The sequence below is a fragment of the Musca domestica genome, unplaced genomic scaffold (genome assembly GCF_030504385.1).
Source record: "Musca domestica strain aabys unplaced genomic scaffold, Musca_domestica.polishedcontigs.V.1.1 32, whole genome shotgun sequence".
Taxonomy (NCBI): domain Eukaryota; kingdom Metazoa; phylum Arthropoda; class Insecta; order Diptera; family Muscidae; genus Musca; species Musca domestica.
In genome coordinates this window covers 9,801,130-9,811,564 of record NW_026712311.1, presented here as the reverse complement: position 1 = coordinate 9,811,564, position 10,435 = coordinate 9,801,130, and the positions used below count along the sequence as shown (strand labels likewise).

The following is a 10,435-nucleotide window of genomic DNA, read 5'->3' as shown; positions in this document are numbered from 1 at the left end:
TTGCTCATTTCCGAAGAAAATAGACACAATTATGCCTCTAAGCCAAAATCCGCACAAAATAGTGCGAAATTTTCGTTCTTGCATTGGGTTAATATATAGACCATGTAACTTACGGAGGGAACTTTTCAAGATGCTGTTTTGTTTGATGTGCTGCCAAAAAAATATATCAAGATGTGTTTTTTTCTAGAAGTCCACCATATATTTCAGACTATCGAAGGACATAGTTGCCATTTTTCGACATTATAAGTCTCATTGGCAAAATCCATCCTTAAATCCACATTAATCCCAAGCGATGTAGGGCGCATTAAAACACACTACGCAAACATGATGGCAACAAATACGTGCATTTGTTTTTCTCATCCTTCCATCTACTCAGCAGTGGTGGAGTAGTACTTTTTAAGTTAACAACAAATGCAAAACATTTGGAACCGGCTAAGTCAAAAAGCTGGCTAAACAAAATGTGTGGGTTTTTTTTTTGGGGGGGGTTGGGGAATGGAAAAAGGTTCTTAGTCACTGGTGTACTTGGTGAGCAGGCATATGTATTAGCTGGCTTGACTTGGTTGTTTTCTTAGTTGTTATAGACTTGTTAAGGTTCGAGTTGTTAGATGTTGTTGTCTTTGTTGCCTATTCCCAGCGTAGAATCTCATCATGTAATGCATTTTATTTTAAACCAATTTTTCCGGGAAAGTTTGTTTTTCTCTTGATTTCCTATGCAGGCAGGCAGGCAGGCAGGCAGGCAGGCTGGTTGGTTGGTTAGTTCGTTTTTTTTTTAGTTTTGTTTAAATTGACATTAACATACGGAAATTTTTAGTTTATGTTTATGACAACAAGGAAGTCGAAGTAGTTTTTGTTGAACACTAACATTACCCAAAAACTATGTCTGTGCACCGAGGAGTATGGAAAATGAAATGGGGAAAAAACTTCAAATTTGACCTTACAAATTGTGTGATATATTGAGTGCCTTTACTGTTGTGGCAACAAGCTCTTCCAACAGACATGTTGGAGTAGGCAATGCTATTGACCACCACACACGAATGGATGCCTGCTGTGTATTTTGTTGAAATGTTGCAAACTTGACCAATGAACACAAAACTCATCAGAAACCCATAAAAACACCTGTAAAAACATATGCAAAAATGTTCCGCCATGACAGGAAGGCTATTTTGTAAACTATCAAGGCCCAGTTTTTTTGTGGGTGTAGCATTTTTTATTTCATTTCATTGAAGTTAATCATGTACGAGAATTTTTTGCATAATTTAAATGCTTTGTTGTCCCAAGCCTTTTAATGTGATATACTTTTTTGCAGCAGAGTTATGTATTTAAAAAGAGTAACTTGGAACTAAAAACATTTGAAGCGAAGTTTTGGCCAATTTCTCTTATTTTATTTACCCGAGGAATGGAGAACAGTACAGGGGGTAGAGGTCACCATTTTATAAATAGTGGAATTTTTATGCCTTTAACGTTAAATTATTAACAACATTTTGGAAAAGTGAGGTTTAAAGAAATAATCTGCAATGGTTTCGAGTTCAAAAGTTGTAATTAAAAAAAGATCCCGTTAAAAACATGTTTTTGAAGTACCAGTATACCGTTAGAATTGGCAGATAAACTCCATATTGGAATTCAGACGAAAATCTCTGACTTGATTCGCTAGTTGTGAGATATATTAGTATTGAGTATATTAGTATTGACAATTTTGACCCTTTGTGGGGTAGGTACGATATCGGTGGGCCGACATCTTTCAATTTTACACCGGATCTTGCACTAGTAAAAATATTGGAATGTGTGAAAATTTAAGAGAATCGGATTGTTATTTCGCATTTTATTCAATATTTTCCGTTCTAAAATGTTGACCTTTTTGTGGGGGCGGGTTTGTCAGAAGGAGTGGGACGACATTTTTATTTAACCCTCTGACCTAGCACTAATAAAAATATTTGGATTTGCAAAGTTTGCTCCAAATTTTATGATCCTTTTTTTGCTATGAAAAAATTGAACTTTTGGGGGGAGGTACCAAAAGGAGTAAACCGATATTGTCCATCTCCGAACTCGATCTAAATTTGATAATAATATTATAATATTTGATAATAATATTTGGATCAAATCGGATACTCCCGGAGTTAATGTGCGTCCCAGTAAGACATAGAGATGGACGCAAACTAGAGTTGTACCAATGAAGATCGATAAAACGAACTAGTTCCTTATTTGGTTCCGGGAACTTCGGTCGTTTATATAAAAACTCCGCGTATGAGTGATATGAAATTTATAAAATCACTCATACTTTGAGGTACTGGTCTACTGAACTATCAACTAGATTGGCACAACTCTAACGGACACTCCAACTCCCAATGTCCCGAAACGGATTTGGTTCAAAGAGACCTAGGGTCTAAACATTCTCCTCGTGGATATTTTTATGAAAAATGTTAAAGTCCTCTCTAAAAACTTAAGGATTTTTTAAATTGTCCTCCTTTGATTTGTGCAGTCTTTCCTATCAAAAAAAATTTATTCCAAGTCTTTTTGTCCAAAAAATTTAGTTTTAAAATAAGTTATTTTGAAGGACTTCCTGTTAAAAAAATATTTTTCGATGGATTTTGGGTTCAAAAACTAAGTAATGCCAAATATTTATAAACAAATGAGCGTTTATGAAAGTTTTTCCACATGAAAAATACCTTTTTAAACTTCTAGATCTTGAAAATATCCATTTTACGAAAAAGTCATCTAAAATTCCAAACATACGTCATCTGGATCTATGACTTTATTTTTGTTAATAAATATAGAAATCAAACCATAGCCTTGTTGGCAAACACCAACCAGGTTCACGTGCAGCCACGTCACATATCCGTTTCCTGAATGAAACAACTTACCACCCCGTTGCTACAAATTACGCTCGTTAATCAGAATGCCTTACAACGTACCCTCTCTCTCTCGGCTCCTTGGCCCGTGAAGGATACGAAACAAATAATAGAAAGAAATTTGTCACCCAGTTAAGAGCTGCTATTAATACTCCAAAAACATACACACACACAAAAATTGCGAAAAAGAAGCTGAATTTTTGTTTGTTGTATGTCTTCCATCTTATTCCGTTTACTCTCCAACTCCCCCATTGAGAAATATGGAATTCTATTTCACGTCTCAAATCGAATTCATGTTCACATATGTTTGACTCAATTCGTGATTTCGAATTGCCAGTGTGTTGTTCGCCATAGTTTCGGTTTGGCCATTAAATGACATAAATTTCCAAGTCTAAAGACGTTAATAAAACTAAAAATGTGAACATTTTAGGGAGGTGTGGGTCGGTGTGAGTATACCAAGTGTGTGCGTGTGGTTGAGTGTCGTGAAACAAAAGTTGACATTAAATTAAATGACCGGAAACTACCGAACAAATATAAAAGTCCTCAATATTTGTGATTGCTACCATGTTGGAGAGGTGGATTGTGTGGGAAAATAACAAATTTCTAAGAGGGAAAAAAGTCATTGCATAGCGTATCAATCGAAAACTTTTACAATTTGCCAAATATGTCTTCAAATTATATTAATAGGATGAACACGAGGAGACAGTGGGTTCAACTAAATATGTCTATACCCTCAGCAATATGCTTGCAAAAGGGACACGGAAAAGAAACATTGAAATAACGGAGCCTTGTTCTTTGAACAAAATCCGTTTCAGATTTGGATTCGATCTAGTCCCATCTAAATCTCTGTCAAGCTAGCTGGTGCGCATCATAACTCTCAAATAATGTTTTTTAGAGGCTGAGAGGCTGAGGCTGAACAAACTGCAACCATCTTCAGACTGCTGTCATTTCTAAGCCACTCGTCCGATAGCTGTTAAAATTATTCCAGTGACAGCTCACTATATTGTTTACAAGCGTACAAAACCACAAGTGGCTATCGTTGGAGCACTCCAGCATTAAAATCTGAATAAATTTTTTGTGTCTCGTGCCATCGCTCATTACCGTAGCCTGACGTCAAGGAAGTGGACGGAAGAAAACACCAACATCAGCAGAAATGGTTCGAAAAGTAAAGAAGCGACTTGATGAGCTGAGCATATCGCAATATTCCATTCGGCAAATATTGAAAAATGAGCTCGGTGTAAAGCCATTGAAATTCCAAAATGTGCAAGAACTTACACCGCAATATAAAGAAAATATACTCGAAAGAGCTAAAGAGTTGCTTCGCTTGGCCGATGAGAAAACTTTCGTTGTCCAGCAGTTTGTAAACAAACAAAATGATGGTGTTTACTTGCCAAAGAGGCCAGCTGAAAATTTTCACCATCGGTTGGCCACCAGAACTCAAGTGCCGGCCATGGTGATGGTGTGGGCCGCCATAACAGCCGATGGTCACTCACCGCTAGTATCAGAATAAATGCCGAATATTGGAGGGTGTATTAAAGCCTTGGGCACGCAAACATTTTACCCGCAGACCTTGGAGATTCCTCCCTTCACCAATCCGTTGGACTATTGTGTCTGAAGTATTTTGGAAAGCAAGGTTGGCACTAAAAATACCAAAGTGTCGATCACCTCAAGCAAGCGCTTCACCGGGAATGGGCCAAAATACCGCAGAGCAACATTCGGGCAGCGTTTGACGGTTTCGTTGGCCGTTTGAAGGCCATAATTCGTGACAAAGGTGATCAATTCGAACAAGTCTAGTCATATTCTAAAATTTGATGTTATTTCCGATATTTTTATACCCTCCACCATACTATGGAGGGTATATTAACTTTGTCATTCCGTTTGTAACTCCTCGAAATACTCATGTCAGACCCAACAAAGTATATATATTCTTGATCAGCGTAAAATTCGTCGATTTAGCGATGTCCGTCTGTCTGTCTGTCTGTCTGTCTGTCCGTCTGTCTGTCTGTCTGTCCGTCTGTTGTAATCACGCTATCTTTCGAATGAATTGAGATAGATGGCTAAAATTTTGCACACATGTTTATTTTTCCAGTAGGCAGGTTAAGTTCGTAAATGGGCCATGTAGGTCCACGTTTTCATATAGGTACCATATAACGGTAACCTCCCTATATTCGGTATTTTGATGATTTTAGCGACGTTATTCACCGGAATTGTTTCAAATTTGGTATTTGAAGTTCTAAATGGATACTACACCCTAAGATAGAAAATTGTCTGTGCAAGTCTATGTCTTCGTATAGCCCCCATATAACGGTACCTCCCGATATTCGGTATTTTGATGATTTTAGCGACATTATTCACGGGAATTGTTTCAAACCTGGTATTTGAAGTTCCAAATGGATACTACATCCTAAGACAGAAAATTGTCTTTGCAGGTCCACGTCTTCGTATAGCCCCAATATAACGGTACCTCCCTATATTCGGTATTTTGATGATTTTAGCGACGTTATTCACCGGAATTGTTTCAAATTTGGTATTTGAAGTTCCAAATGGATACTGCACCCTAAGACTGAAAATTGTCTGTGCAGGTCCACGTCTTCGTATAGCCCCCATATAACGGCACCTCGCTATATTCGGTATTTTTTTAAGGATTTTATTTTTTGAAAATTTCCATATTCGTTGCAAATGGTGGAGGCTATTAAAAGTTCGGCCCGGCCGAACTTACTGCTTTTTAACTTGTTTTCATTCAATTTCATTCAATAAAATTTAAAAAAAGTGTAAACATTATGGGGTTTGATTTTGATGTAGTCTTTTATCACCCCGTATTTTATTATTATTCATATATTATTTTTTTTACGAACTAAACAAAGGTTTAAAATACCGAATACCTACTGAGTAGTTCGAAATTAATACATCGAAACAATTTTATTATATTCTCTTATAAGTTTAAAGATGGGATGTATCATTTAAATTCTTTTGGTACCGTCAAAATTTTACACATTTCACTTTAAGTAATCTAAATTCACAATTCTGAATAGCTGCAAAGAAAATCTTAAATATTTTCCAGAGTCACTGTTTTTTGATTTTTAAACTCACAAAAGGTTTTAACAGCAATTTATTTAATCCCTTTTTTCAATTGTCACATTTTGGTGGTTAGGCAAGAAAAAAAAAGGAACAGAACACAAAAAAATGGCAACTTACCGTTGGGTTGAAGGTCGACCGGCAATCCATATGGCAAACAAGGATATCATAAAACTTGCAAAATCGGTTAACAAGTGAGCAGCATCTGTTGCAATTGCCAAACTATTTGACCAAATGCCACCTGTAAATTGATTGTAACATGAGAAATATTGTTTTTGTTGTTGTTCTCCTACGTTCTGTTTTCATTTCAGGCATGGCCTTCCTTCCTTCAGTCCATCCGTCCGTTCGTCCGTTCGTTCGTTCTACACCAACTGACAGGAAGGTATCATTTGTTCTGTTCATGCTTTTCTGAAGTTCAAACGCCTGGAGGGCAATCGACAAGCGGCAGCAAAACGAAAAGAGGACCCAATACAACAACACTGAAAAGGCGGAGTTGCTCGTTTGTCTATGAGGCCAATAAAATGTACACGAATGACCTTTTCACATTGTCATACCGAAAAACGAAGTGTGGGCTTGGAATGCAAGAAACGTAGGAGGCGGCAGAAGAAGACGAAGTGGAGAGTCGAGTGGGTCGTGGGCCATGCAAAGGAATAATAGCAAAGAATGGCTACAACTTCGAAATGACTGACATGACATCACATCAAATAAAAAAGCTCCGAACAAACATTCATTCGCATTCACCAACCCGAATTGCAATGAAGAATTGAAACAAATGCAGCAATTCTCCAAGTGGTTAGTGTGCCTTTTGCAGTTCGGAATGAGAAAGAGAGTATTATTGATGGAATCGAACGGTATGACCACCACTTAAGTGACACTGATACTGACTGTGTGTGTGTTGTTTTTTCTGAGGGCCAGAAAGGAGTGGCAAATGAATTGAATTGCAGTGTTTACTTTTGCGGAATGAGAAATAAGAAACCTGAATTGAAATGTAGCCTTGTACTTCGTTTAATTTTATGCATTTTTCATTTTATGTGAATGCGATGAAGAAAATGCATTTGGGGAAGACCCAAGTTGAAAAAAAAAACTCAACTATATGACATTCTTGCTACGTTAAAGAAATTCGTTTATCGAAAATTAATTGAATTTTTTTTTCACAAATACCTACGGGTTACAGAAATTTGTGACTCATTATGTTGGGGGTCTTTGTCCAAGTAAAAGTTCAGTAATAAATATTGGCTAAGACATTTTATGGATTTGAATATTGGAAGCATTTTTTTAAAGAAACATTTATTGGTGGTACGTTCGTGAAAAAATGTGATGTTTGAAATTTGTACTATAAAGGCACGAAAATTACTAAAAAGTCCTATATTTGGTACAATTTGCTAATGGGTGAACAGATAGTTCTTGAAATCTGAAATGTGGTATAATGGTCGCTATGTTTATGTAGCTTATGGAACACCAGACGTATGGAGCTGTTTCTGAAATGTGTAATATAATTGTACGAAAAGTACTGAATGGTACTATATTTGGTATCAGGTGAAGCGATGGAGCTGAAATTTGGCTTGGGTTTACATAGGGAGACGTTGAAATAATTTTCGACAGAAAAATCGGATGTGGATGTATTGTGCAAGTATTTATCTAATATCCTCCCTAATAAACTTCAAAATTAAATATGCTCATGTGTGCCTAGACATATGGAGCTGGTTTCGGAAATATGTACTACAATTCTACGAAAAGTACTAACTCTTGATTGATGGGATAGAGATAAAATTCGGAAATTTAATATTTAGATTACTGCGGTGGTTTGGAAATGCGTACAATATTTGTACGAAAAGTACTAAATGGTACAAAATTTGGTACTGGGTTAAGGCATAGGTCTGAAATACTCAAATTTTGTATTGAGATCTCTGTTGTCGAAATATAGAGTTAGTTTTGAAAATGTGTGCTACAATTGTACGAAAAGTACTTAATGGTACTAAAAAGTTGTGTAAAAGTGTAACTAATATCCTCTTCGGTAAACTTCAAAATGGAAGAATTTGAAGACAGGGTAAGATGAAAAAACTACAACCATCTTCAGACTGCTGTCATTTCTAAGCCACTCGTTAGACAGCTATTAAAATTATTCGCTCGTTACCGTGACACTGGTAGCGTAGCCCGAGGTCAAGGAAGTGGACGGAAGGAGAACATCAGCAGAAATAGTTCGAAATATAAAGAAGCGATTTGATCGAAACCCACGTCGCAGTGGCCGAAAAATGGCTCGTGAGCTGAACATATCGCAATATTCCATTCGGCAAATATTGAAAATGTGCTCGGTGTAAAGCCATTGAAATTCTAAAAATTGCAAGAACTTACTCCACAACGGAAAGAAAATAGACTCAAAAGAGCTAAAGAGTTGCTTCGCTTGGCCGAAAGTGGTGAACTGCCGAATTTGGTTTTCTCCGTTGTCCAGAGGTCAACCTTCGTATGGCCACAAGAACTCAAGCGCCAGCCATGGTGATAGCGTGGGCCGCCGACCGCTCGTATTAATCGACCGTGGCATCAGAATAAATGCCGAATATTATCAGTGTATTAAAGCCTTTGGCACGCAAACCTTGGACATTCCAACAGGACTCAGCACCATCGCACTCAGCACGCGCCATCCAAGAATGGTTACAAAATGAGGTTCCTCGCTTCATTTTCAGCGCACAATGGCCACCAAAATATCCGGATACCAATCCGTTGGACTATTGGGTCTAGAGTATTTTGGAAAGCAAGGTTGGCACTAAAAAAAACCAAAGTGTCGATGACCTCAAGCAAGTGCTTCGCCGGGAATGGGCCAAAATACCGCAGAGCAACATTCGGGCAGCGTGTGACGGTTTCATTGGCCGTTTTAAGGCCATAATTCGTGCCAAAGGTGACCAATTCGAACAAACCTAAACTTATTCTAAAATTTTCTGCTATTTCCGACATTTTTTGCTTTCCTTCAATAAAATTTAAAAAAAAAATGTGGAAAAATGGGGTTTGACTTTGTGGCAGTTTTTTTTATCTCACCCTGTACTGTTCTAGTGCCTTTGGGACCCTTCAAAAAGTTCTAAATCTTCAAAAAATCCCATAAGATGGAAAATGTTGAATAATCGTGTCATCGATTTCCTTAAAGCTTAATTTACCGAGAAAATGAGATATCATCATAAGGGGTCTAAATTTAAAAACAGTGCTTCGAAAAATTACTATGAAAATTAAATGAAATCGAATGATGTGATCATAACTACCATGAGCTAAGGGTATATAACTGTCGCCAACACCCATATTTTTTTACTTTGCATACCTCTTCGATATTGATATAAAATTTAAAATTACATATTGTGTGACAATCATAAATTAAGATTTTTCAAATCCAAGAAGAATTGTAAATTTGAAGATATCGCCGGCCATCATCAGCGGCTCGGGGATACCCTCATTATATTATTTTTTAGTGGTCCACCCCTTTTTTCCTGCTTAATCACTTCCTTTAATATTTCAAAAGAAAGAATATCACAGTGAGGTGTAAATCGGCTATTTGCGTGTTCTTGTCACTCTATGGAAAGGGGAAATCATTTAACCCTGCCGTTAATTGTTTCCTTAAAGCTTTAATATTTTACAAAAGCGCCAAGCCATCCATTCATCTATCCATCCCCAAAAGGAATAAACTTTTCTGTCATTGACAATAGAACTTCCACTTTACCTCGGGCAATTTTAAAATCTCAAAATTTACATAGACTGAAAAAACAACACAAGAAAAAATAGCTACCATTTAAATTCAAACCTCATTTACTTTACAATGATGAGGTAGAATGAAAAAAAGCAACCACAGCACAAAATACCCTCAAGGACATGCTTCCAATTTTTTCAAGCCATCATCCAACACTCCCCGCTGTCTCCACTTCTTGCAATGCTCAATCTTTACCCAATTTTCTACTTATTTAAATGGTAATAAATTATGATTTCGTGTTTCTGACCGGCCAGCCTATTAAGTATTCCGCTCCAGACCCAGTTTAAAGAAAAACATGAACATGCCACATCAAAAAAAAAACATCGGGGAAGGCAAATTATTTGTTCGTCCATTTGAACAATATAAATTTGTGCCTCTGTATGTGTATGTTTGTATGTTGTGTTCTGTACTTACCCACAATTTCGCATATCATGAAAAATAAGCAAAGACCGCTGGCAATGAGAAGTTTGCGTCTTGCCTTAACGTCCACACCTTCGCTGCGCTGGCGATGGCAATGATCACGCACTGCAAAATAAGAATTAAAACACAAACAATGTAAACCGAATTAGATTTTAGAAGAACACGAAAAAAGCGAACCGAAATTCTTTACAAAAGTATAACAAATAGTAAACAACAGCAATAACAAAACAATATGGTAAAAATGTTGAGCTAAAACGAAGCAGAAAAGCGCCCATTAAAGAAGAAAGTAAAATTTTTAAAAGTAATTTTCACAAACAGTTGAGAGAACACTAAAAACGAATTAAAATGACAAGGCGGGGAAGGAGGT

General features: G+C 37.0%; 1 protein-coding gene across 3 annotated transcripts in view; it reads right to left on the bottom strand.

Annotated features, from left to right (window-relative positions):
* LOC101897634 (proton-coupled zinc antiporter SLC30A2) overlaps positions 1-10,435 on the bottom strand; it is a 114,963-nt gene that overhangs the window by 47,824 nt on the left and 56,704 nt on the right. For all 3 annotated transcript variants that reach the window (XM_020036720.2, XM_011294198.3, XM_059125160.1), the window contains 2 exons: positions 10,063-10,173; positions 6,042-6,162 (listed from right to left, as the gene is read on the bottom strand). In XM_020036720.2, the coding sequence (XP_019892279.2) occupies positions 6,042-6,162; positions 10,063-10,173 (232 nt within the window). The remainder of the gene's footprint in view (positions 1-6,041; positions 6,163-10,062; positions 10,174-10,435) is intronic.